Raw genomic sequence first — 27,521 nt, forward strand, 5'->3', positions numbered from 1 at the left:
CGATCATGAATGATCGTGTTTTGCTGTCCCAGTCATTCATCTTTGCGTGCACCTCCCCCTCCACTTCCACTGCCACTACCACTTCCCACAACCAGTTTCCGCCTTATAACAGCGAATCCAACACTTGTCTTCGAACATGTTGTGGACCAGCTCTCTTATACTCACTCTACTACGCAACGTGTTCGAACAGCTGTTGCAACAACTGAGAGGCGGAGCAGCGCAACATGTTTGGCCGTATAAGAGCATGTAACTTCTTGTTTTTCTATTCTTGTGCTGTTGTTATTTCGTTTGTGGGAGCAACTTTGTTGTGCCCACTGTGCACATGCATCCGAAAGATACTTAGATACCCCATCCCGAGATACTCGTATCCGATACTTGCAGTGGCATTGTTGTTGTTATTATGCGGCAGGCGTTGCATTCCTCAAACATTCGTACTTCTTGGCTTGTGCCCTCTTCCTTTCGGATTTCTCAATAAAATTACCGCCGGCTACTTTCCGTTTTCCGCTTGCCCCAGTCCACTCCCCCCTCACCCCTCGCCACTCTTTCGAATTTGTATGCGCAGAGTGTGTTTAAAAAAAGTGGTTTTCGGGGGAGGGGATGCCACTAGAGTCTAGAGTTGTTTTACAGAATGAATCGCACAAAAGACACTCGTCATATTCGCAGCTGCAGCAGATTGTGTCCTCTGTCTCCTTCGTGCACACTGTACCTGTCTCACTTTCTCACTCAAAATACATTGGTGATATTAATTTTTTATGCTATTAATACTTTTAACACTTTTTGCGTTGGCGGTATAAAATATATTTTTTGGGTGCCGCACTAAACAAAGTATTATCTACAGAAAGTATTTCATATACTTGGCCTTTTGTTTATATTTATAGAAATATTGATCATGGTATTTATAGGAAGTGGTTGAATGCTATTTTCGCTTCGCTGATGACGATTATCAAAAACAATTGCTTAGTTTAAGATACTGTATCTAAGAAGTACCTTTGCTACTGTACCTCGATTCTCGTTCCTTTTTCTGCACTTTTTAATGCCTATATCGCCCTCCCTGTCGCTCCGCCACCTGCCCTCTCTTTTCAGCCGTCTGCGACGGAAGCAGACACAGGGGCAAGGGAGTTAGGGGTTCGGGGGGCGGTGCATGTCATAATAATTATTTTATGTTCAAAGAAGCGGAGGCAGTGCGAAAAAAACGAAATTTGAGCAGCGGCATGTGGCAGAGGCAGGTGAGGCCGAAAAACTAGTTGGCCGAAATCCTTGATTTCCTCGCTCTCTTCCTGTCAAAGGATATCTTGGCAGCTAGCCATCTCTTTCCTTGGCACGAGCAGCAAACAAAATAAACAAGAACGCGCACGAGAAGAAGTTTAATGAGAAGCGACAGTGGCGTCCGCAGGATATTGAGAGGGGGTTGCAATCAATAAGCATATATTGATAAATTAAGTATGCCCCTCTTCATCCCCCACCCATTTCAATGAATTGAGGTCTTTGGTTTTACCCCAAAACCCCCGAAATTCCACCGCCTACGTCACTGCATGCCACTGTTATTTTTGATGTTTTTGTTGTTCGAACATCTGTTCGATTCGCCCCGTCCCTTTCCCTCCCCCCTGCCGTAATCACATTTTATTGGATTTTATTTTGCGTGCGTTAAATCGCCTAATCGTCTTTGTTTTTTTTTCCTGTACTTTTCGGCTTATCTGTGTTTTGCATAAATCGCTTTTTGCCTTTGCTTTTCGCTGCCTGTTTGAATTTGTTTGATTTTTGTGTTGTAGCCTCTTTGTTATTTTTGTGATTTTAGTGATTTTTTATTTTTGCTTTGCGCAATATTTTCACCTTGTTTTTGTGTGTATTATTTTTTGCTTTTATGATTTTTTCTTTGTTTTCGTTTCATTTTCTTCATTTTTTTTCTGCAATTAAACACGTTGAAGAAAATATAAAAAATAAATGGGCGAGAGTGAAAATGAGTGTGGAAAAAATATACAAAACACGAAACAATAACAGCTTACAAAATTGTCTTGTTGGCCGATGCAATTTTTATGGGCAAATGTTTATCCTGTGTTTTCTTTTTTACGAGCGCGCGAAATGGAATTGGATTGAAAGTGTTTTCTTTGGTCGCGCTGGAAAAACATTTGCTGCACAAGATATTAATTATAAGCATTTTAGTCGCTGCTGGTATTTAGTGCTACCTTTTAAAGCAAGGCATTTGGTGTTTATCAAGCTACCTTCTTCATATTAACTATCCAGTAATTTGGATGAAACTCCCATCTTAAAGTAATTAGTTTTAGTTAGTATAATTTTAGTTATATCATAGTAACTAGCACCTAATTCAGAGGAAACTCTTTGCAGACAGCACCCCCATATTAACAGTTATCCTCTTGGCACCCTTAATTTTATAAAAAAGAAAGAACCATAGAACCAGTCAACCTAATTCATCCTGAAGTCAATTCGAATCCAATCTGCGTGTATCGAGGTGGTTTCCGCCAGGCGAGCGAGTGAGCTAGCTGCTGTGTGGGAGTGAGAGGGGACTAGGGCGGTGCAAAGGGGCGGGCAGCGCCCTCATCAGCTGTCAGCGGCAGCAGAATGAGGCACATTTGATGAAGATGTTTCTGCAATTGTTAAGTGTATCTGGGCCCTTTCGATGTTTGCTGTTTGCTATTTGCTATTTGAGCAGGGAGATGGAGGATGGAGGCCACAAGACATCAAAATCGTACTCGATATGTTAACAAGTCGAGATACAAAAGAGATGACTGCTCCCAAGAGATGCCAGAGATAGCCCACATAAATAAGTATCTCGTGGCTGCTAGCTGGTATCTCGTGTCTCGTATCTTGTAGCTCGCATCTGATGGATGCACCTTTCGACACCCAATAAACAAGGCGAAAACAGCAGCTGAGACCGAAGTGATTTGATTTATTTATCAGGGGCCAGAAATCAACGTTGGCTGTTTCTTTTTATCAAAGGGAAAGTAGTGGCAAAGCTATTTAGTTTTCTATTAATTATTATTAAGTTTGCAAACGAACAGATACTAAAGTGAACAATCAGATATAATTTTAAGTATAAGCCCAAGCTTCGTTTCTTTTTGTCTCCCCAAATTGTGGCACATTTGGTAATGCCAGAGTTGAGTTAATTAGCCAAAAAGGGATTAAGGTGTTTTGGGTTGTGCTAACTTAATAAGTGACTTGTTAATTATCCGTCGGCGGCTGCATCTGCAACTGTCTCCCTCTCCCTCTCCGCCTCTCCTCTTGCTCTCTCTGTCGCACCTGCAGCTGCCTGTAAAAGCCAGCTGGCTCCTTGCTATCCCTCTCCCTTTCGTTCCTTCGTTCGCCCCTCTCACTTGCTCACGTGACTCCTTTACGTGAACCGTTCACCGGATGGTGGCCAAAAGAAAAAAGCCACGACAAAAGAAAACTTGGCAACGCGTTCGAACCTCGAACATGTTTGCTGCACCTGGCTTTATTGTCCAAAAGGGTGGCTCAAAAGGGGCGGTGGTTTGCAGGGGGGTTTCTTACCTTGGCCAGCAAGAGCCGGCTTTTCGAAAGGGGTGCAAAATGGAAAAAAAAACACAAACACACACATGTAACCCCTCCGGTAAGGAGGCTCTAGCCCTTTCGGTTTTGGCCAGGCCGGCACTTTGCGAATCTATAAAAGTATCGGGCCGCATAAAAAACGAGCTCAGTTGTGAACGGTACTTTGTAACGGCAACCGGCGGCAGCACGCGCGACTAACGGTTCGCTGGAAAAGTGGAGGAAAACCCCCGAGGAAAAACTTAGTGGAAAAGCACCGAGCATTCGTACCGCCAGCCATTTACTGCTCGGATCGACTGCCGCAGTAACTTGTCGCTCATCCTCGAAAGAAATAAAATAGAAGCTGCAACCAGTTCACATAATCCTGCCCCCGGATGGCCTGAAAAGAGTCAACCATTCCGTCACCCCCTCGGTAAGTCATAACGCCCCCGCCTCGGATTCCCACTCTCAATCCCCAGCTATTCCATATCTCACCCTCGGAGATCCCGACAAAACCAAGCCAAACGAAAAAATAAATCCATCGGCTTAAAACGTGGCAAAACTCAGCTCCAAACTCAACCATGCTGAGCTGAACGTATTTGACTAGAGCGAGCACTGAAAAAAATAAAGGAGTGCGAAAAATAATATACAATATATATAATATTTGTTTATAAATTCCACGTTGAGTGGCGTAAATGTCACATGTCTATTGAAACCGGAAACAATCTTGTAAGTTAGCAAACCTAGTTTTTGTTCTCAGTGCATGTAAATCTGCATCTGTCAGTGCGGCAGCAGCTTCAGCATCAGTATCTGTGTCCGCGTTGTATCTTTTGGGTTGTAAAAACATCTGTGCTTGTCGTTCGGCATGCGTATTTGCTGCCGTTTGCAACGGGCCAACTGCAATGCCACCACCCACTACCACCCACTACCACCCACTGCCACCCACTGCCACCCACTGCCACCCATTCCCAGCCAGGCGCACATTGCGTATACGCAACGTGGAGCGCGGGCTTAACTAAAAACCGTTTGCGCCCGAGCTGTCGGCAAATGGCAAGCACTTTCCGTTGAAATCTCCCCCGGGTCACCCGGTTTCTACATGTGTGTGGGCTGCCCTGCTCCATTTTCGATATCTTTTGTGGGATCTCGGACAAGTGCTACTTCTGGCCAACTTCTTGGCCAGCTACTGGCTGGTTGGCTGTTCGATTTCCATTGTCTCGTTTGCGAATGGAAACACAAGTGCGTGTAGGCAGGAGTGGCCAACGATCGATGGAGAGGGTCTTCATGCGTGTGGGCGGGCCACGAGCTCCCAGTTTGGACATCCATCTTGCCACCAAAGTGACCAGGGCGCGAAGACGCCGCATTTGGCTCACTTTTGTTTACACTTTGATTTATCTGCGCAGCCTCGAAAAGTATCTCATTCAATCGCATCGATGCGAATTTCATTCACTTTCCGAACTTTTCTTTTTCCCGCGAAACTTTTGCTAAACAGACAAAATGGAAATCAAAATCAAAATCAAGAGCTGTTTCAGATACACAAATCATGGACAAAATGACAGCTGCCTTGGGCTTTTGTCACTGGTGAAGTTTTTGTTTATTGTTGAGTGCATGGAAATACGAAAAAATTAATGCGTTGGCTATTCTTGAAAAAATCGTACGCAATGCATTTTAATTTTTCGTGTCTCTTGTTCGTTTTTTGTTTGTTAATATATAGTTTTTAAATGTGTCAAGTTTGCTTTTATACGCGTCGGAGCGAGAGGCAACGTCGAAAATAAAAACAATATAGCGAAACAAACAAAGAAAAAGGCGAAAAAAGACCCAAAGACCTGATTTCTGATTTTAGGCTGGCTTAGTTTTGTTTACCCATTTTGGGCCACTTTTCTTTTACTAACGTGTGCAGAAGTGGAAAAGTTATGAAGATTACAGATATGGGAAATAGTTTCCTAGCTCAAATTTGGATCAAAGGAACGTAGTTAAGCTGCGAATTAAAATTACTATCCAAGTCGTAAAACTTTAATTACCAAACTGAATTTGGCCAAAACTTCTGACTGCTATTAAATTCAGCAAACTGATTCTCCCCCATTTCCCAGCGCCATCTCAGCGCAGAAGTCAACAGTTTATAGTGTTTAATCATTCTTAAGCTGTCTCCACCTCCCCCCTTCTCACCCCTTCCCTTTTGGGCCACCTTTGACCTTCATTAGTGTCAGACCCTCTCGCATTCGCATTAATCTAGGCAGACGTTTCAACTTGAACAATGGCTCAAGCAGTTTTGTAGTTCGTCTTGTCGGCCAAGGTGCACACGCACACGCAGATACAGATACAAGATGGTATCTTTGAGATACTCGCACAAACGCATACAAAACAGAGCTAATAAATCAGTGCAGTTTATGCCTGAGAAGCGAAATGTACAAAATTATTACGCAACTAGGCTCTTCTGATTCAAAAATGTTAACAAATATTTTAAACTTTTAAGCAAATCTTAATAATAGTTCTTCAGTTTTAGCTTTCAAATAACAAGTATATATAGTGCTAGTTAGCGCTTAAGAAATTGAATAAATTCCGCACGAAATTGCCGGATTATGCAACCATTCGAAGTGGCACCCCCGCCCACTGCCCACCGACGAGCCACGCCCCCTATGGCTGAGGCGCCCCAAAGTCTCAGGGCGACACAAACAAAGAAGTGTGTGTGTGTGTGTGTGTTGCACAAAACCGACGCGAAACGAAAAATCCGAAAAATCAACTCACTCGGCTGAAGGAAAAACCTTCGCGGCGGAAAAACAAAAAATAAGCAGAACAGCGATGTGAAAAGTTGAATGCCTAACAAGTTGAAACACGCTAAAAATGCGAAAAAAGAGATCCACAAAAAAACAATAAATAAAGAAAAACAAAAGCTCAAAGATGGAGCACACAATAACAACAACAACAAGAAGAACAATGACTCGGAAAATGTGGAAATGTCTTGGGAACCTTGCAGCAAAATGGACGAAGCTGGCGTTGTTGCTGCAGTTTGCTGAATTAGATAAAAGTTTAGGAAATGTTTATGCCCGAACTAAGGCGCAGATGAATAGCGCAGGAACTCCTTATACCAAATACCCTCGATGGAGCAGCCAAGGGTCCAAAAGCATGCTGGGATCCACATTGGGTTTGGGTTTCGCCTTCGTCGCAAACTTGACCAGTCGGATTGCTCGGAAAAGTGTGCAAGTGAAGCTCGGTAGTTATTCAATGGGAAAACTTCGATATTAGGTCATGAAAAAGATACTCTACTAAGATTTAGCTCACAAATTGTTATTCATATCTATAGATATATAGTTATATTGCTTGCAATTTCAAATCCAGGGTATTTCACCTGCAGTGCCAAACGATTTTCCCCCAGATTTATTTTTATATTTTGAAGCACAGGTTGGGGGGAAACAGGTGAGCTGTAGGATAAGGCAACCTGGCAAATGGCAGACGGAAATGCACCGAAAATAAATGTGGGTAAAAATGCCAAGGAGAAGTGCAAAACGGTGTCTTTAGTTGCCATTGCAACTGCAGTTAGTGGAATGTTGTCTACACCTAAATATTTCACATCAAACTCAGAGGGGGCTTCTTCGAGTGAAAGAACAGGGGCGTAGCTGCTAGAGGGGGAAAATTGCCTAACCAGCGCAATGTGCAAAAACAAATGCAACTGCGGAATATGAATCACAAGAATCACAAGCTAAAAAGTGCAGCCACCCAGGGGAACTCCCCACACTCATCGCTTATCGGCGATTTGCGATTTCCCCCTCCACCACCTGTCTTCAGCCCTTTCCAACACTTTTCATTCATCAATGTTGTTCGAAAGAGGTGAAAATTCGTGTGCGCGACTAAAACAAAAGAGAGCAGCAAAACCAAAGAAAGAAGAGCAGCCGAAGATAAGACAGCAAAGATTCGCGGACTGGCGATAAACAAAAACAAAGGCAAACGATTGCGTAAACTGCAGTGCGAGCCACAAACAAACATGCTAAGAATGCAGCCCACAGATACAGATACATTTACAGATACAGTGATTGCACTGAAATTAGAAATAATAATAAATAAATAATCAAACAAAGATTTAGTTTATTTGGTATATAAAGGTGTTTATTAGTATGCATTCTAAATTAGACAATATTCATTTGTAACAATCTGTAGCACAGGTGTATAATAGTGATTCCACTTAGCGAGTGAGCACTGTACGCCTGCATCTGACGTGTGAATCGACACTAAACCGTCTCAACAAATGCTGTTAATAGTGCAGCCGAATAAGAGATTGAAAATTTACAAATCTGGCGAAAAGTGAAACGGAACCCAGCCAGGGTCACATGCTCTAGAGAACCGAACCCAGACCAATCCGCACCGCGTTGAGGTGAGTTCTGGTGAGTGAGTCAGGCCCACGCAATGCGAACACCTGAAAGTCCGCATCGATAGGAAAAATATGCGACGGGGGAGGGGAGGGGTTACGAGTTCGGGGCCCAAAACGAGTTTCACACGGGGAACGTGGGCCAAAGTCTTTGACGTCAATTGAAGTTGGTCGACAACTATCGAAGCCGAGACATTGACACAATTTGTATATGACGAAGGTGTCGCACTTTGCACTTTGCGAAAAGTGAGACGACTCTCATGTGACAAATATTTACCAGCGGAAGATTGTGTTTAGCAATGTAATTAATGAGATCTCAGCTGTATGTATCTCAGTTGCATAACTGAAAAAAATTCACATTAAAGGGGTGTTTAGTTTCAAAGAAAGTGCACTAAATATACGTAGCTATAGAAAATCGGTGTGATGTTTGATTTTTAGCTTATATTCTATGTGAATATTTTTTTGTTAAATAGAGTATGTTTCAACTGAAACCATTTGATCCAATGCATCGCACCGTTGTCATGTAGTATTTATGTTAGAATTAAGCAAAAATCACGGACAAACCGAACGCAAATCGTTTACAAAGAGTTATCACAGCTATTTGGGTTATTATTCTGCATTGACACAATGTGAAAAACCTGAAAAAAAAAAAATAACCAAAGCTGAAAAACCAAAATCGAGAAAAACACAAAAATGCCCGACAAAATAAGAAAAAAACATAGAAAACGCATGAATATGTATGTGAAATCAAATATTCTGGCAATTAAACAGCAGAAATTGTTGGTCGCCGCTTGTTTGTTGTTTTTTTTTCCTTCGTTTTTTTTTTGTTTTGTTTAATTTTAATGGTTGCAACCGCAACACGAATTATGCAGATTTACAAACGCCGACAAAAAGGCGAGAAAGTATTTATAATTAAAGCGGTTCCCTCCGAGGGCCTGTGCACTGACCACCCGTAGATAGTTGCTCCCGATGATCAGCGCTGCATCCGATAGATAGATAGATGCAATCGTGCACACGTATCTGGCGGATACCCGGCCAATCTGCATCTGCAAATGACCACAAAGTGAGAGCGCTGCACAGTTAACTCAATTAACTTATAAAATGTAAACTATGCGAGCCAACAGCTACACCAAATAGCATATGTGGCTCCAGCTCCCAGACGAGATCCAAGCGGAGCCCCAACAACAAGCTCACTGAGCTAAACGGCAACGGTGATTAACTTTTGTCCATCTACCGCAGCGATGGTCGCGTGACTCACGAGCCCAGAAAAGCTTACGATATCAACAGGAAATGCCAAAAATAATTCAGTATTGAAATATTTCTTAGAATATTAGATGGATACTGTATAAAAGTTTGTTACTAATGTTCGTTGAAACGTTTACTTAAAGTAGAGTTTCTCCAGATGCAATGCTGACTGACGCACCTGCCCATCTCTAGGGCACTTCACAGTTTCCAGCCTCGGCCCATGCCCACAGTTTTCCATATGTAGATGCGTGCGAAGAGATACGTGGATGTATCTACAAGCTACAAGTTACGCTTTGCAGACTCGCGTACTCACCTGAGCGCGAATAATTACCACGCCAAGAAAGGGGAGCTAACGGGGAAGGCGCAGGGGCAGGGGGATGGGTGATGGGTGACGGAGGGAAGAGAGGGGGGTAGGCGCCGCTTGCGTCCACCGAAGAAGAGGCGGCAAAGGGGGCGGAACGGGCCCACCGACTGCGGCAACAATGTTGGTGAATGTTGAGGAAGCGAATGTAGATCGGCGATAGAGTATCTAACCAAAGGGGCGGAGAGCGAGGGGCGTGGCGGCAGGTGGGTCATCGGCGGGTCGAGGGCAGCGCCAGCGGTGCTAATGTGGTTATGAACGCCAGTTGGCAGGTCAGCTCGACTCGAAGTTCCGTCTTGGAGCCGCAGTCGTTGCTAATCGAAATGTGATAATCGGGGCGGGGCAGGGACCAGTTCATTGAGCTCCAAAAGGGGCGGCCAGGGGGATTCGCACCGACTTCGCGCAGCTATTGAACCCATTAATGACGCCACTTTTGCCTTTATGCGCGCGATTTTCTCGGCTCGTGGAAAGTCGCACGAAAAATGGATCGCACATTAGCTTGGGAAAACCGCTTGACCAGCGGTGAAATCATAAGGGGAAAACGAGTGCAAATATTTATTGGACAAGCCCTGAGCACGTTCCTTGGGAAATGGATCTTTGCAATTTGTTTCCCAGGAGAAAAGGGCTAAAATAAACCATTTACCCATGATATTCATTCTTTGATGGAATCTTTAGCTTGTTTGCTTAAGTACGAACTGTTTAAGCACCAATTTGAGCTGTCTCGTTTTAGAACATTCCTCTTGGCTTCTTGCGTTCCCCCAACTGATCCCTTCCTTCCTTCCTGCCTGTCTTCCTTCCTTGGCAATCTGCTGTTTATTTGTCTTTGGATCCCAGAGAAAAACGCGAGAACAAAAGGCTTGCCATTTCCATTTTCATTTCCATTACCGTGCGAATTCTGGCCGCTTTTCACTCGCTGCTTTGCCATTAACATTTTTCACTGCTCACCCACTCAGCGGATTCAGGGCGCATAATTGCCTTTTGATGTTGCTGCTCGCCCTTGGCAATGGTCATGTTGCACCCCTGCTCCTTGCTCCTTGCTGCCTGGTGACCACTTAAAGCCACATTAATTGTTATGATTTACAATGGGAAAAATCATAAATTAATTATTCATGGGGCGGCAAACCAGCGGGGACGGATGAAATTCCTGCCCTGGGTCAATGTTCCATTGGGCAATTTCCGCGCGGCTTCCTTCCTGGCCAGTGGCCACCAAATCGATGGCAGATCAGCTTCCAATTAGCTAACGGAACTACGTGCAAATCGTTGCATCTCGCGGCGCAGCAACCGTTCGAGAGCGGCGAAAGATACTTTTGTATCTCGGCGGTAAAAGCGGGTTAATTGATGGCTTTTGCATTAAATTGCTTCACTCGACACAATCAGCAGAAAGGGGGAGGGGCAATTGACCCGCTCGGCGCTACTTGTATCTTTGAGTCTTTAGCTTGGAAGTTAATTATCACAATGTCTCGCTGAGTTCGTGCTGCAATTTCCATAGATATTTATTAGATCGGACTCGGGCGAAATTCTCATGCCATAAATCAAGCGCAAGCTGTGATCTCAGAGTGCCATCTGCTGGCCATACGTAAAAGTATCTGTGAATTTAGAGGTTTTCAGTTGGTTATCTGCACTGCTCGAAATGTATCTAACTGAAGAGTTCGAAAATATACGTTTTGGATTAGAACCGAAAATTGTATCTGCTAAATTTGTTCTGCCCGCATGTGGGTGTTTAATTGGATTCTTCTTCGTCTAGACTTCGTCTCGTGGGGCCACGCACTTAAATCGCCTGCGTGCCTAATTTATTGATATGTCATCGTCTGCCCAGCAACCACATCCACTGCCACCATAAATCCCCCCACATTTGGATTCTCCTTGACAATCTTTGCAGTGGCCTCCAGCCAAAGTGTTTGTCATTTCCTGGCATTCCGCAAATACTTGGCTCTACGTCTTTGGATTTCGGCTGTGTGTAGTTTTCATTTCATTTTCATTTTCGTTTTCGTTTAGTTGCCATATTACGAAACTGGCCTCCCCCTTTCGACTGTATATCTCTGAATGTTCGATTTCCAAACTGAATGAAACTTTAGCCACCCCGATTCGATCTGCTCAGCCGTTTGCGTGATTCATTTTTCACATTTTTGGTTGCTCCGTTTTGATTGTATGTATGTACGGTATGTACGAGCATTATGCTCGTCTGGTGTCTTTCATACATTTCCTTTTTTGTTTTATTATTATTCTTGTATTTTTCCTATATTTCCGTGTGAACTTCCGTTTTGACCCCCCTTCCCTAAGTTCCCTTACTGGACTCTGCTCCCTTCTGAAAAAGGCAAAAGTTTGGAACGTGTTTGAAATATTGATAGCGAAATGAGCAGGGACCACAAGAGCAACCTACACAGCTACGAGCCAATGCAGAGAGAGAAAAAAGGATTGACTTATTCGCAGGCTTATCGATTTTTGAATTCGAATTCATAGGTAACATCTTACATATGCGGCGTAGTTAGGCATTCTGACCATCAACTATATTATCCACTTTATAGATAGTATACAACGCTTTCTCTCAGTGCACTCGCACCCACTTGGACCTTGCACCATCGGTGGTTGCAGGCAACACCTACTGCAGTCCCAAAGTTGTCCAGAGAACCCCTCGTCCCCCGATTCTGTCTGTCGTCGGTCTGCCTGTGGTTGCTGTTCGCCGTCTGCCTCGGTGGTGCTGTGGTGCGATTGTTGTTGGTGGTGGTGGTGGTGGGGCGTGTGACCTCTCCCGCCTGCCCCCTTCGGTGGCCCCTTTTACGGCTGCATTAGACAATAACTGGTAATAATCGTTGAACCGTAAAATAAACATGGATACCCGGTGCACTTGTTTGGGCAGCAACAACAGCAGTGCTCAGGTGGTTCAGGTGGTTCGGTCGGTGGTGTCTTTGTCGCTGCAGGTGATTAGGTCCGTCCCCCGTCCGCTTGCCACCGTCCATCGTCCGTTGTCGTCTGCCGGACGTTAACTGATTTGTGCATTGACGCGAAGTCGTAGAAATATACGAAAAGACATAAATACTTAAGCAGGGAGACAGAGCAAGCCGAGGAAAGCAAAGGGTAAAGTAGGGGGAGGAAAGCTTGCGGTTTTCCGCGGATCACGAACTGGCAAAATAATAATCATATGCCAACGCTCTGCATTCCATTTCAATCCGATCCGATGTGATAGGTAATTTACATTCGTCATCGAGTTTCGATTTTCTGACCAACACTAAATGATTCAGCGGCTATTTTTAAACGACGGATCAGAATAATCTCCAAAATCAAACGAACGAGCAAAAAGCGATCTTGCATGGCGTGTGACTGAAGTTGGCTTTTGGCGCGCCACGTATTCATATCCCATATTGTCTAGTGGTTAGGATATCCGGCTCTCACCCGGAAGGCCCGGGTTCAATTCCCGGTATGGGAAATATGGTTCATACTTTTTTTTAATAAACATTACCATATTATTGCTGTTTTGTGTTTTCTGACATAAGCCTTGAGATACCACTTTAGACTTTTGGAGCACTTTGACCGATTATGAAATATCGAATGAAAGAACTCTTATTATTAAAATAAAGGTGAAAGTATCACAAAGATCGATAAAAACTGTTATTGTATATCTCTCATCTAAATATAGGGATACGTAATATCCGTAACTCGAAACAACCTTTACGATAAGGAAACACAAGTCCCATATTGTCTAGTGGTTAGGATATCCGGCTCTCACCCGGAAGGCCCGGGTTCAATTCCCGGTATGGGAAATATGGTTTCAGATTATTTTTTTAAAATTATTTTAAAATTTATACACACTGTTGGGTCATGCAGCCGCCAAAACTGTGCAGTAGACTAATCTTATATTCTTTAATATTATAAGCCAAATTAGTCAGTGGTAGCAGTTGCGATGCCCATAGTACAAACCGCTGTTCTCGCACGCAATTATCTGTACGGCGCTCATTCCTTGTTTGTTGTTGTTAGCTACCTACGTTAACCTTGGGCGCTGCATTTCGGCTGTCTGCCCCGCCAATTGCCATTTCGTCTTGTTTCGGAAAAGACTTAGCTTAGGCCTTAGCTGCCTTAAACAATTCGCAAAATAAACAGTGTCGTAATATAAACAAACTTTCTTCGGTTTTCTTTATTTTTTCGCAACAGCTATTGAAAAAGCTCAATAAAAAAAAACTAAAAAATACAGGTTTTAGTTGTTCAGGGTAATACTCCAGAAAACGTCTACATTTTGAATTATATTTTCAGACCTTACATCTATAAATAATATTACCGAAATTCTTGAAACTGTTTTTGATTCTGCATCCCAAGTCCCATATTGTCTAGTGGTTAGGATATCCGGCTCTCACCCGGAAGGCCCGGGTTCAATTCCCGGTATGGGAAATATGGCTACAAATATTTTTTTCCATACACCATTGCACATTTTGAAAAAACTCACGAATAAGGAAAATATCCAAATTGGGTTTATTTTTCCTGCAGCTTTATTTCATCATGCCCTGATTAATGTTAGACCAGCAAATAAATCGGGAGCTTCGAAAATTTGGTCGTTGACTGTTCTAAATCTTTGAAATCTTGACTCGACATCGAGAGCAGATTGTGCTCCATTCTATTGTTGAATTTGAGGAACAACAACAGAAACAGAGGCAAACTTTAGTGGCCTTAGTTTTATGTTGAGTGTTTTATGGGCAAGTGGCTGACCAGAGGGCAGGGGAAGGAAGGGGGTCCGAGTAAGGGCAAGTGTTTCACACAGTAAACACAATTTAATGAAATTATAACGTAAGCAGCAGACACACAAAAACGCAATAAACACAAAAGAAATTACAATTAAATTGAAAGCAAAGAGAAAGAGCATTTATTGGAGTGCGAGGAAGCGAGATGGCTATAGGACGGACGGAGACAGAGCTAGCCTGCTTCCCACACGCGCCTCTCCTCACTCCTTTGCCACTGCAACTTGACATGCAACCCGAATGGAAATGAACTTTGAAGCCTGCGTGGGTCGTTGTTTCTCGGTTTCTCGGCTTGAGAATTCCAAGACGCCGGCTATCGCGATGCTCCACTTGCCCCCTTCTCGCAGCCCCCTCTCACTCCCACCCCCCCACTCACCACTCGCCGCATTTTTCTTCTGCGATGGCGTGCGCGACTTTTAATCGCATTCGCTTCAATTGTCGGAATTTTATTGTGAAACCAACTAAGACTTTGGGCGTCGAAGCCTCCCTGGCACCCCCCCTCACTAGCTAAACTAGCCCCCACCCCTTTTGGCTTTCCATGCACATCTTTCATAACGCTTCATTATCGTCTCATAGAAATAATGCGAAAAGAAACCTTTGAAAAAATAAAAAAAGTGAAAACAATTCCCAGAGTTGGTGTACAGTGAAAGCTCCCATGGGTGACCTTTAAATTACATTGTTTTACTAGCTCTTAAAATAAAATTGTAATTGGTGACCCCGATCTTCTTTTCTAAACGTAATGCTCCGCCTTTTCAACAAATGTTGGTATAATATTGCCATCTTTAAAGATGGGTAGCTGTTAGTTTGGACTAAAAGTCGAATACTTTGGCTTTTGTCTGATAAGCCTACGATTGAATGATTGCTGGGAAAAGCGTAGATCGATTTCTTCTGTGTAAGCTACCATAACTTTAGATTGGATCCCACCATCACCCGACACAAGAGCCACCCACCTGGTAAACATTTTTCAATTATAGTTTTATAATAATTTTCTCGTCATTGTTGGTAGTTCATGTTGAGCGGCTTGTTGTTGTCTGCAGTCCATTTGTTGTTGCGTTTTGTTAACGTAACTTTCTTCGTTATTCTTTCACTTTTCGACCCGCCCACTGGCTCTCCATAACTTTTGCTCTCGACCCAAAGGCATTTAAGCCGCGTTGTAATTATGTATTTTTTCCGTACATTTCTCTCTCACAATTTCTTTTGGGTGGTGCACCCTGCGGCTTCAGTAATTAAATTTGTTTTTGTCTCCTCTCGCCCTTTCGCTGGCCAACTGCAACTAACTAACCATATTTACTCAGGAGGAATATCTTTGTAATTGCCGGCAAATCGAAATAATTTCGAATATGTTCCGAGCCAATTTAGCCAGCTCGCTGAACCTCATAAATCAATAGAGGAAAATACGTAAAAAATAGGTGGGGATGGATACCCACACATATTTGATAACCTTAGAAAAGTACTCCGCTGGCAAATAATGCCAATACAAATAGTCAGCATTATGTAAATGAAATGTTTGCCCAATGCAAACACAAAATGCGGTCGACTCAGAAATGTAGAACAGCAGCTCAAGGAGCGGGTCACTGGAAAAATATATTGAAAATGCCAGTTACCGCCCACTTTTGATCAAATAAGGGCGCTATGTTCCGAATGGAATGTCATTTGATTGAAAACTAATTTAATTTGTAACTAGCACACAATATTTAACGAACTAAATAAGGAGGCAATCATAGTCACTGAATTTAGCCATAGTATATTATATACATTTCCCAAGTCCTGCGTTTCGCCGGTAATAAACATTTCAAATGTCCTGGCCATTAATATTTTATTTCTGTGTAACGAGAGGCAAAACGAAAAAACATTGGTGGAGCAGCCAGAAGGAGGTTGGCTTGCATAATCAACTTCAACGGCGAGTTGAACTTCGATTTTTGCCTTTGCCAAATGAGCCGAGCAGGAAGGCAAACACCGGGGGCCACAAGGATAAAGAGAGTGGTGGGAGAGGGGAGGGAGGGAGGGAGGGGCGCAGAGGAAGTTGGATGTTTGTTTCAAGGATATTGTGCGTTTCAGTGTCCTGCACACGAACAAGTTGCGTGCCAAGGACAGCAGCAGAAAAAGCGGCAGACCAAGTTGAACAAACCGGGCAAAGCTACCAGGAATCGATGTCTGAGGACATTAAGGATACACCTGTCGATATTTTTACAGTTTTGGCATGCGCCTGCCTGCCCCTCGGTCCCCATTTTCGGATCCATTAACCGGTTTGCCAGTTGTGCGCCAGGATCATTAGGGGGACGACCGAGAGCAACACTTCCGTCTGTGAAACGAGTTTTCGGGCAACAGAAGAGGGCAGGACAACACGCCAGGACCTTCCACTATCCCAGTTGTTTTGGGCCAGAGGTAATCACCATTAAAACTCATTACCAAGAGCAACTGCAGCGCACCACAACACTACAGGAAAACCAAACACGCCGAAAAGGAACAGGACACGCCATGGGAGCCCAGAACTGGAAGCCGTCCAAAATAACCAAATACAAGAACTAGCCAAAACCAAAACATGCACATAAACTAGTTAACCCTCATGTTACAAGTTATTTGCTGTCTGCTCGGAGCAAGTGTATCCCACAAAGTGGAATTAATCCTTAAGCTTAGGATATATCTTAAGAACTGGGAGTTGGAATTGAAATAGTTATCGATTAAGTGTCTACCGCAGAGAAAAGTATGTTCTCTCAGCTATGTAACTGTAGTAAGACGCTTTTGTTAAAAAATGGAAGAGAATGTATGATGGATAGCCAACTCCATTCGTTCCAACCATATATTACTTTTTTATGCAACATTTAATTTCGAGATTTACGATCATAGATTTCACTAGCATTATATCCCTCCAGAGCTGCCTTATTGCTCTGCCCCTTCTGGTCAGCTCCTTTGACTACTTCCTCCGGCTAGGAATTCCGAATTCCGTCTTAATCTCAAGTTTGAGCACTTTCGGGGTTGCATTTTGGCCTTCTTTTCTTTGGTGCTGCCGCAGCGGAAATAAATTTCTTGCGAGTGCAAAAAAAAAAATAAATTCTTGACTCTTTTATGGCCGTCTAGTGCCATTAAAAGGGGGAGCAGTGAGCGGGCGATGAAGGGGGCAGGAGCCCGGGGGATTTAGACCTGAATGATGGCGCCGCTGGCAATGTCGAACATCGTCGTCTGCCAAATCGAGACGCGTCGCGGAGAAATTGCGCTGCAGTTGTCGTCAAAGCCGGAGACAGTCGCAGAAATAGAGAGACAACCTTGAGCTAATTTGGCCCACCGCGTAATCCCCTTCTACACTGAGAGAAAAGAGAGCAAGTTGTGGATTATCAGAACGCTAGCATACTAAAGAGTCTCCAATCTCAACAGAATGCCTTGTTGTTAATGTATAATATGAATACACCGCAGTTTTTTTAAGTGATTGATTTTCTTTTTCGTCCAGACAGCCGCCGCCGGGAGCAGACAGCATTCCGCTCATCTCACCATGACAGAAGCCGCCTCAGCCTCAGCGTCAGATGCTCCTGCTAAGTGGGGCACCGTCACAAGGCAGACGCCCCAAAAATAGACCCCTCATCGGAACGGTGGAGCAGGGGGAGATGCCGCCCAGTACCGTTCTGCAAATGCCGCCGGCTCCGTCGTCGTCGAGATCCGGACTGGTGCTGGGCGTCTGCTGTGACCAGCTGATGGCGGTGCAGCCAGTGCAGCCAGTGCAGCGGGCATCCGGAGCAGCAGCATCCAAGAGCAGTTCCCCGGACTGGGGGAATCACAGGGCGAAACATCTTGAAGGGGCTGTCACGCCTTTCAAGTGGATTCCGCCCTTTTTCATTATCCTCGCCACGCTCCTCGAGGTGAGTAGCCCCACGTTGGGCGCCAAATGTGACCGCTTTTTAATGCGATTACCGTCGAGGGTTGATTGAGGGTCATAACAGCTACATTCGGGGTGGCCTCGAGTTGGGGATGGCGACGGCGATGGGTCGAAGTTGCCATGACATCGCATATAAAAGCACAACATTCTGGCCACATTCTGGTGGGGTTTAATTGTTGGCTTATAGATGTTGCAGTGCAACCAACCCTTGGGATAGCAAACATATTGAATTGGGCGCACATTTAACCCCTGATCTCTTGTGTCTGATGGCTGTCTCGGCAATTACATATTATACCATAATCCTCAATCTTCGAGTTTAACATTTTCATTACTTTTCAAAGCTTAAGAGAAAAGCAGCTAAGCGAATAAGTTAGCTAACTTCATGACGTTTTGAAGTTTTAAAGTAGTTTTAGTACCTTAGAATAATAACTAATTCTGCCAGAGAGTGATCAGTTAGTATCTGGCACAGCACATTTCAAAAGTATTTTATTTAGTCCACTTTTCATTACACAAAGACCAAAGTCTTTGGAATGCTCAAGAATGCCCAATCGACTTGCAGTCACGTCTGAAACGCGTTTTGTATCTCAAATTAAACGGGATGGCCGATGAAGAGGGTTGTTTGCTTGGCCTTAACAAAGATGCTGTATCGTATTTCAGACCCCAACCTCCAGCTGAAGGGCCCCCAAGTATCCCTCTATATCACCCACACAACAGAGATCTCTTCTAGCAATTGACTTTTGAGGCAAACAAATTGCCGACAGGGCCACACACACCGAACACGACGACTTAGCTCCTCGCTCCCCACCCAGTGCATTTTGTAAATGGAAGTTGGCTTCCGGTTAAAGGATATTCGAGTACCATGGGGGACGCGGAAAGGGGGCAGCAAGGAAGAAGGGATACAGAGTGCGTGCGAAAAATCCAACACGTCTACGATTTGTTTTCCGCGTCTGGCTTTTTGCACACCACACAGACTGGACGCCGCCAGGCCACAGAAAAACGGGGAATTGGGCAGGAATGAGGGGGAATAATGGGGTTTCTGGAGTAAAAACGGGAGGAATGGGCAACCAGGAGCTGGGGGGAATTGATGGCGACGTCTCGTCGCTGTCTGCTGGCGGTCTACGCCTTTGGGGGTTGTTCTGGCCACCCCTTCTCCTCCTGGCAAAGCTGTCTCGGCTGTGCGGGCTTGATGATTTTATTGCTTCCCTCTTTGCCTCGAGTGGGAATGGGTGTTCCCCAAAAGTAGTGCTCATGAAGTGGTTCCGAACTAGTTCGGGTTACAAGAAATGGTTGTTTAGTATGCATACCTTTTACTTTGCAGGGTCACAAAAAGCTTTTCGGACATCCATATAACTTATAATGAAGCATACATTTTATTCTTAACTACGCAGGTTCTCGTGTTTCTATGGGTGGGTGCTGATCCACCAGAGGATTCCCTACTCGTATATCGTCCCGACCAGCGCCTGCAGCTCTGGAGATTCCTCAGCTATGCCCTGCTCCACGCCAGTTGGCTCCATCTGGGTTACAACGTGCTCACCCAGCTCCTATTCGGTGTGCCTTTGGAGCTGGTACATGGATCGCTGAGAACGGGGGTCATTTATATGGCCGGAGTTTTGGCCGGCTCATTGGGAACTTCGGTGGTGGACTCGGAAGTTTTCCTGGTGGGAGCCAGTGGAGGAGTTTACGCCTTGCTGGCCGCCCAACTGGCGAGTCTGTTGCTCAACTTTGGTCAGATGCGACACGGGGTATTCCAGCTAATGGCTGTGATTTTTTTCGGTAGGTGCATTGGTGTAATTCATATTACCATAGTTTGGTCTTGGGAATCATAAATATATATTATCTATCCTTTACAGTTTTCTGCGATTTGGGTTATGCTCTCTATTCAAGAGAACTGGCGATGCATCAGCTGCAGGCACGACCCTCTGTCTCCTATATCGCCCACATGACCGGAGCTCTGGCCGGGATTAGTGTGGGTCTGCTGCTTCTCCGGCAACTGGATGGTGGGCTGCGACCACGCCCACTCCGCTGGCTGGCCCTGGGCGTATGGTGCATATTCAGTGCCTTCGGAATCGCCTTCAACTTGGTGAACACGGTCACAGCTCAACTTCTGGCCGAGGAGGAGGGCCAGGTGATCAGGCAGCACCTGATGAACGACCTCGGAATGGGATGATCCCGGGCGGAAGCCACAGACTGCATCCCGCTCACACTCACTCCTCTTACATGTCTCCTCTTATGCCCTAGTCTAGTCACTAGATTATAAGACTTTCCCCAGGACAGTGTGCTCAAATAACATATCTACATCTATCGGATATCCTGGCTCCCACTTCAAGAGGGGATCGCTCAAAATACCCTTAGCTCGTAAGTCCCAACATTTATCTTATGCCAATGCCAAAGGAGTGGAGAGGTTCCGTTCGGGAACTGAGCCTGGCTCACATCAAAGACTTAGGATCGGGTTTGGATGGCTATCGATGCTGATCGATGGACTCCTCCATTGAGTTGCCTACTTAGGCTTAATGCCAAACCAGAGCTTAAAGACATAACTTACATATATGCAAATACAACTATATGAAACAAGAAATCTAACTCAATAAATTACCAAACTATAGAGTAATCACCAATGTGCCTTGTTTTATTTGAAGCCACCCTAAAATGTAATGAAATATCGGGCTGGGAATGAAGCCACTCTATTTGAATTTCAATCTGAGGTAAACTGCACCAAAATGCATGCTAATTCCCCAATCAGCTGAAACAGCTGCAGTCGAAAAGCCAACATTTTGGGAGGCCGCACCAGAAATGAATAACAAACAAAAACCGAAATTAGCCATCAGCTCTGGGCGTTGTTCTATTTTGGCATTGCATCATTTCATGGTGCTGGCTCCAAGTGGGGAGCTTCTGGGGGATGGGGGAGTTGGTTATTTTTGGTTTTGGATTTCGCATTCGCCGATAATGAAATTGTAAACTGGCACTGAGTGTGTTCGTAATTCAATAGCTGCCAGCTACTTCGCTGGCTCCCCTGCTAAAAAAAAGCCACAGCACCACCCAAAACCGAGTGCATTTTGATGAGACATTGATGGTTCAATCGAACATTCGACCCACCCAGCCAGTTGAGCCAATTTAGCAATCGAATCAGATCGAAGTTAGGAGTTCTTCGGGGATCCCTGATCCCTGATCCCTGATCGCTGAGCAGCAGCGGGGATTATCTGGAGTTCTCGTTAAGTCGTCACTAGTGGCATCGCTCCAACTCGCCTGGAATCACGAAACGAGCATCTTCCTGCGCCCAACTCAATTGACAGTTGACAACAAATATTTGTGACATTAAATGCGGCTGCGGCAGATGCGAGGCTCCAGAGGATCCTCAATGAAACAAGCTCCTCTTAAGAGACATCATCGTGATCCTACACTCGAAGAAATGAGTAGAAATTATAACCAAAAGTTTAAAAGGTGCAGGTATCTCCCATTGTGGCCTCTTTAGAAACTTTGCTACCATATAAATATCTTTCTTGCCATAAAGTACCTTTCCTTCTTTATTGGAGGCATTATTATTCCCAGTGTGCCACCTCCAGTTGAGCTGCAGCTGAGTCCTGGACGACTTGCTCATTTCACTAATTTAATGAAGACCTTTTGCGAGAAAAGCGGCGAGGGGTGAGCCCATTGTCTCCGCTGCTCTCACTCGAGGAGGGACGTCCGAGACCAAGACCAAGACTTCCCCAGATTGATGATGCGGTTTGGTCGGGCAGCTTTTAAACTCCAGGTCGGGCTCGCCGACGACCCGTTCCCGATCCTCCCGGTAGGCAGGGACGGAACGGGGTGGGCCTGCATCAATAATTTGTGTCCGCCGTTGAAAATAATTGACCAAGTTTGTCTGTTTGCGGTTGTGGCATTTAATCTACTTGCAGCTGAAGTTCCGAAAGCGACAACTGAACTGCAGCAGCTGCCATTCCACTGCCACTCGCAGCGGCAGAGAGGACAAGTCGACAAAAAGCGTCCAAGTCTCGAGGATTGGGCTGCTCCGTGGCTCGGCTCCTTGGCCTGCACTTGGCGTAATTGAAATAATTTTAAGTGAAAAATCTGCATTCAAAAAATATTTCAACGCACACACAAATGTCAGCATCAGGCGGCACGAGGAGTCCGACGAGGAGACAAGATACCAGAAGCAGGACGGGATGGGATGGGAGTCGCAGTCCAAGTATGGCTGAACAGGAGATTCCCTACCAACTGGTATTACAAACATATCTCGTCAAAGAGTATTGGAGTAAAATGAAGAGGTATTTTTGGCAGAAATCCTTAAATAACATACTAATGATAGAGTAAAATGCGGCATCAATGGACTGACCAACTCCACTTGCCAATCCATATGCCTGACCCGATGGGTCAGCGACTTTTGCGAACGCAGAAATTTACATGCGCCAATTTGAGTGGACATGGACACAAAAAAGAGTCAACAGTTTGCAGCTCTCGCAGTCGCTCGAACATAATCCTGGGCATTAAGGCAAATTGCAGCATCTTTCGAGGAGACAGGGGCGTCGGCTGGAAAAGGGGGCTCAATTCGGATCGATCACCGGGGCCCACCATAATTTGCTTAATTCGACGCTCAGCCCAAATGCCGACGAGTCGAGTCTGCACTTTTTGTGGGCTCCGTGGGGTTCAGCACGCGGCTGCCACTCGTCGATCGACTGATGAGGATGATCCTCCCCACCGCCCAGGAGCGGCGGGTACCTCCTCCTCGGCCAGGTGAGGCGGCTTCTTCAGCGGCAGCCTCAATTTGCCATTGCCTGCCCTCGGGGGCAATTTGGAGCTCGGTTTTTTTTCTTTACCTCTTCTGTTTTTCGGTTATTTTTTTCTTTTTTTTTGGGCTTACTTTCAGTGGCTGTAGTGTACGTCCATTCACCCGGGATTCCATCTTCCTGGAACATAGACAAACACAGCCCCGAATGCCACTGTTTTTTCTGCCTTCATCCCCCCTGGGGAGCACTTAAATTCGATAAACAAATGGGGGGAATAGAAAACATACAATATGCATGTCCTGCCAATCGATAACAGCTCGAATTTGCAGCATAAATATTTCTGGCAGTTGAGCTACAACATTGTGTGCTGCAACTTTCGGTGTTCATTCATGTATTTCCCATCCCGAGGTGCCATGAATTTATCAAAAGTATCTGCATAAAGTCTTGTTTGGCATTTGCCATCAATTCTAATTCATATTCTCCTCCGGTTCGGTATGCAAAGCCCTCAGTTGCCATGGCAATGGCCAAAAACGGAGTGGAAGTGACAGCAACTCTGGCAGCGATTTCAAATTTGCAGCTCGAGAAATGAAACACATGGATTGACAGTCGGGATGGTCGGAGGGATGGCAAACTATAATACAAATACATCATTTTGTAACATTTAAGGAAATGGTAAAATCAATCAATCAATCAATCTACCAGGACTTTAAAGATGTCTCTTATAAACTTGTAATACATAGTTAAGGTTCAAGAACTGGAAAGACTTTCCCCCAATGAGGCCACTCTGCATCCCCAGGGGGACCCATAAACCCGAGTTCATTTCATTGGGATCAACCCGATCTTATTGGCATCTCGGCTGAAGGGGAGGGACTCATTAAATCTCAACTCGCCGCTGGCTCATAATTCAGCTCAATATAAATCTGTTAACAAAACGCTTAATCCGCTTTGTGCGCTTTATTTATGGCCATTTGATGGCGCATTATCGCATCAGGCACATGGCAGCCGTCAGGGGTCGCCTGCCCCTCCGCGGATCCTCCAGCTGGCGCGCCTCATAATTGGATTCGTCACAGCAGCACCCTCCTCCCCCATCCAAGCCTGCAACCTCTGGATCCCATGGACTGGGCCATAAATCGCGGGCTGCTTGAAATGCAAATTTTCGGGACTGCAGCTTGTTGAAGTCGCCGTTTGGTCGAGTATCATCGCCAGGGCATCAAAGTGGCAGCAAATGTTGCGCCGGCTGCTGTGCTCCGTCTGCTGCCCAATTAACGCCATCGGAAAGCTGGAGAGGAGTCGGAGGAGCAGCGGCAATCAGAGTTCACTTGAACACCTCGCAATTAAGGCCGTCGCGCCAAAAGTGCGTGGCTCAGTTGCGGGTGGAGTAAGAACAAGAAGTACAACACGATGCCATGTTCCGTGCTCCGCGCTGGCCGACTTGTCGATGGCCAACAAAGGATAATCCAGACTGCACCCACTTTGGCCACCGAAAGTCACTGGCGGTGTCAGTCGACAAGCATTAGCAACCAGGAGAGAACATCCCACGCGGAAAATGAGGCGGTGGTAACCGAACTTTCAATTCCCTGACTCATCCAAATAAAGTTGGCAATAGAAGAGGAAACAAACGTGCAGTGAAACAGATCATTTTCACTGTTACGTAATGTGGCATTGATATTGAAAGTGCAACAACTGGTTATACCAAGCAGCTTATCCTGTTAGTGAACTATCCCAACTATTTAGACCCCGCAGAGGCAGCCAAAACAATCGCGATGCGGATTAAGTGGTTTGTTGGCACGGTGATTATTCTGGGATTCTGGCCAGGAACAGGCGACGCGCTTGTTGTGCCCCCGATGCGCATCTAATGCGACCCGAAATCCTGCCGCCAATTGGGATTCGCTTTGCATTAATTAAGCGCACTTAAGTGGCCCAGTACCTGTGTTGCCGTTCCATGTGCGATTGTCTCCCGGACCGGGCCAATTAACTTTCGCCCAGCGAGGTGAGCAGGTCCTGGATTCCCGCCTCCTAAGGCAATCCACAAGCAATTAGTGCCGCCCTGCGCTGCTGCCTCCTCCTGGCAAGGAAGGGACCACACTTAGGGAAAACATCAATGCGGGAAATGAATATCGTTGCGAAGAGTGGCAATAAATTATGTCTGCGGTGGCGTCTGCCAGTTGATTGAAATCCTCCCAACTCCAACAACGTCTGATCGCAATCGGTCGGAATTAAGTTCTGTTAACCCGGCCAAAGCAACAATTGCTGAAATGGACGCAGACGGCTTCAGGTATGCAAAAGACCAATATTTCAGAAAATGATGAGTTGCAGATGACGCTGCCGGGGGACCGCAGCATCAACAGATGCGCAATATTCACAGTCTTCAATGGTCTGGATGAAACCACAGTCCAGAGCAAGGGAAACCAGTCTGCAAATAGACACAGCAAGCTTCACAAACTTCCGACGGGCAAAACAATCTTGGCAGGTGCACAGTGGAGGAGCTGGAACTGGATACTAAGTAACCTTAATAATAAGTTCCATAAAAATTGTTCAAAATAAGTTACACTGAATATAAAACAATTTTACGAGTGTTTTTGATGAACATAAACAAATAGTTTTCGTAATAAATGCCTCAAAACCTAAACCAATGCCTTTAGCTTTCGGTTCCACAGTTCGCCGTGACTCATCTGGCTTGGTCTGCGGTGGGGATCCAACTCCTGGCCTCCGGTCTCGCCTCCTCCTTCGTGTGCTCCTCCATCTCGCCTGCTGTTGGTGCATTGTTTACTCCGCACAGACCAAAACAAAAATGCAGCCATGGACTGGCCCAGACATCCGAGTTCGAGTCCGAGAAAGTCTGGCGAGGAAGAGCAAGAGCAGGAGCTGGAGGAGGAGGAGCTGCGGGCTGCTGCGGTTCATCTGGTTGCGGGAAGCGAAGCTAAATTTTATGGATTTATTGAAAATTGAACGCACTTGAACTGCTGCGAAGGGGGAAAGATGCTGGGCTGGGCTGCATCTGCCCGCCTGCCTGTCTGCGAAAGAGGCTTGTTTGGAAAACAAATAGACGAACTCCGCCAGGAGGAGCTGCCTCGCCCAGACACAGGAGCGGAGTTGGCCAAAGCGGGTGCATAATCGTATAGTATCTTGTTGTGTGCATCAAGAGATGAGTCTTGAATTCAAAATGATATACTTTAGTATTTTGTTCAAACCAAACCGCACCTGTGTTTGGAAAACTTGCGACTGCCACGCGATCGTTGCATGCTGCATTTTGTTTGTTTGGTTTTTGGTTTGGCTTGCCTCAAGTTTTTGGTGTTTTGTTTATGGAGACGCGTGCGGTCAACAACAGCAGCAATATTGAGACCGGAAAATTAACACATGAAAATATGACCAGGATCGGCTATTGCTGAATTACTATATAGAAACACTATATAGATCTCGGAATGTGTTCAGTGTGTTTCGGAAATTACCATAGGCCAACAAAGGAGCAAAAGTCGTAGATCAGCAGGCGACAGGCCGGGAATAATGTGATGCATCCCCAGCTAAATTGGCGCCTGGAAGGGAACGAGTTTGGCGTTCAAGTTAGGCCGGTTCCCGGTGTGATTTAGTTGATCTGGCTGCCCTCGGATCCTCAGTGCCAGAGATGCGCAGATCCTACACACTCCTCCGTGGTCGCCCACACAGTTTCCCAGGATGTCGTGGCGGCGAGGAATGCGAGTGCAGCCACGTGGGCAGTCTCCACTGTACTGGCAACACCTCTACCTCTTGCCCCATCCGAGGCAATCCGAGGTTTTCCCACTCCGTCCCTATCTATCATGCACTCGATGTGTGACAACAAACAAAACACTTTGCGAATCGCTTTCATCTGCTCGAAAATAAACCGAATTCCAAGAAACATTCGCTCTTTGTCTTGTGAATTGTGAAAAACGTACGACAGCTCTTTGAGTTTCTTTTGGCTCGGAAAACGAATTGAAAAGCGCCCACGCCAAGTGGGATGGAATGGGGTGACCAATTGGCGCCTGGCGACACTCGAAGCGATTTAAATCCAGAAACCAGGGGGAGCATTTTCACCAACTACCAGGCCAGACCAAACCAAACCAGACAGGTGGCCATCAGGCGGATGGAGACCCCCTCAAGTGTCCCATAAATTCATTAATTTGTCGCGCTTTTTTCACACTAGCCGTAAAATATTTGTCAGCTTTACGATGGCTTTAATTCTAGCGTCGACGCATTAAAAACTAATGCGGGGAAATTAATACGAATAAATTCTGGGAATTGTGCAAAACGGAGGGGGCTGAGCGGGTTGAGCGGGTAGGTGCACTCAGCGGATCCTCACGAATGTCGTTATGGATGTTTGGGCATTTAAATTTAGCTGGCAACACGACGAGGCGACGATCAGCCCACTGAACGAGAATCGGAATCGGAATCGGAATCAAAATCAGAATCAGACGAGAATGAATCAGCCCGAAATAGAAACTGGGTAGTAGAGTGGGAGCACAACGAACAGCATTATATTTATGGGGATACCCTGGTAATTGGGGGTATGATCTATACGAGCAAGGAACTTTGCAACACTAAACCAAATATTTACAGATGAGTAAATCCCATAATATCACATCACTGATTGACTACAAACTACCAATAATTGGATAGCAAATGCATGTCATAAAATCAATTACCTCTTAATATACATTTCAACATTTAATGCTGATAATAAACTTTTCATGCTAATACGATTTAATGCGCATAGTTAGTTGGCATTCAAACA

The 27,521-nt window shown here is 45.3% G+C and overlaps 2 protein-coding genes and 3 non-coding genes across 7 annotated transcripts; 4 read left to right on the forward strand and 1 right to left on the reverse strand.

The window, feature by feature from the left end:
- The first annotated feature begins 3,679 nt into the window (after window positions 1-3,679).
- LOC6610314 (protein rhomboid) lies at window positions 3,680-20,668 on the forward strand. Of its 2 annotated transcripts, none has more exons than XM_032719097.1 (4): window positions 3,680-3,931; window positions 17,631-18,036; window positions 19,442-19,826; window positions 19,904-20,668. In XM_032719097.1, the coding sequence occupies exons 2-4, from the start codon at window positions 17,704-17,706 to the stop codon at window positions 20,218-20,220; spliced, it is 1,035 nt and encodes a 344-aa protein (XP_032574988.1). In that variant the 5' UTR covers window positions 3,680-3,931; window positions 17,631-17,703; the 3' UTR covers window positions 20,221-20,668. The 2 variants fall into 2 exon arrangements, with proteins under 2 accessions (XP_032574988.1, XP_002034906.1); XM_002034870.2 differs by having other exon boundaries at window positions 17,635-18,036.
- Trnae-cuc lies at window positions 12,814-12,885 on the forward strand. Its single transcript has one exon. It is a non-coding gene; the product is annotated as a tRNA-Glu (tRNA).
- Trnae-cuc lies at window positions 13,148-13,219 on the forward strand. The gene has a single exon. It is a non-coding gene; the product is annotated as a tRNA-Glu (tRNA).
- Trnae-cuc lies at window positions 13,770-13,841 on the forward strand. The gene has a single exon. It is a non-coding gene; the product is annotated as a tRNA-Glu (tRNA).
- A 4,651-nt stretch (window positions 20,669-25,319) lies between the features above and the next one.
- On the reverse strand, window positions 25,320-26,518 carry LOC116801117. Of its 2 annotated transcripts, XM_032718817.1 has the most exons (3): window positions 26,224-26,518; window positions 25,730-25,925; window positions 25,320-25,675 (listed from the first exon to the last, which is right to left on the reverse strand). In XM_032718817.1, exons 1-3 carry the CDS (start codon window positions 26,287-26,289, stop codon window positions 25,443-25,445), a joined length of 495 nt encoding a protein of 164 aa, XP_032574708.1. In that variant the 5' UTR covers window positions 26,290-26,518; the 3' UTR covers window positions 25,320-25,442. The 2 variants fall into 2 exon arrangements, with proteins under 2 accessions (XP_032574708.1, XP_032574709.1); XM_032718818.1 differs by lacking the exon at window positions 25,730-25,925 and having other exon boundaries at window positions 25,320-25,694.
- Between the last annotated feature and the right edge of the window lie 1,003 nt (window positions 26,519-27,521).

This window comes from Drosophila sechellia, chromosome 3L (assembly GCF_004382195.2).
Source record: "Drosophila sechellia strain sech25 chromosome 3L, ASM438219v1, whole genome shotgun sequence".
Classification (NCBI taxonomy): domain Eukaryota; kingdom Metazoa; phylum Arthropoda; class Insecta; order Diptera; family Drosophilidae; genus Drosophila; species Drosophila sechellia.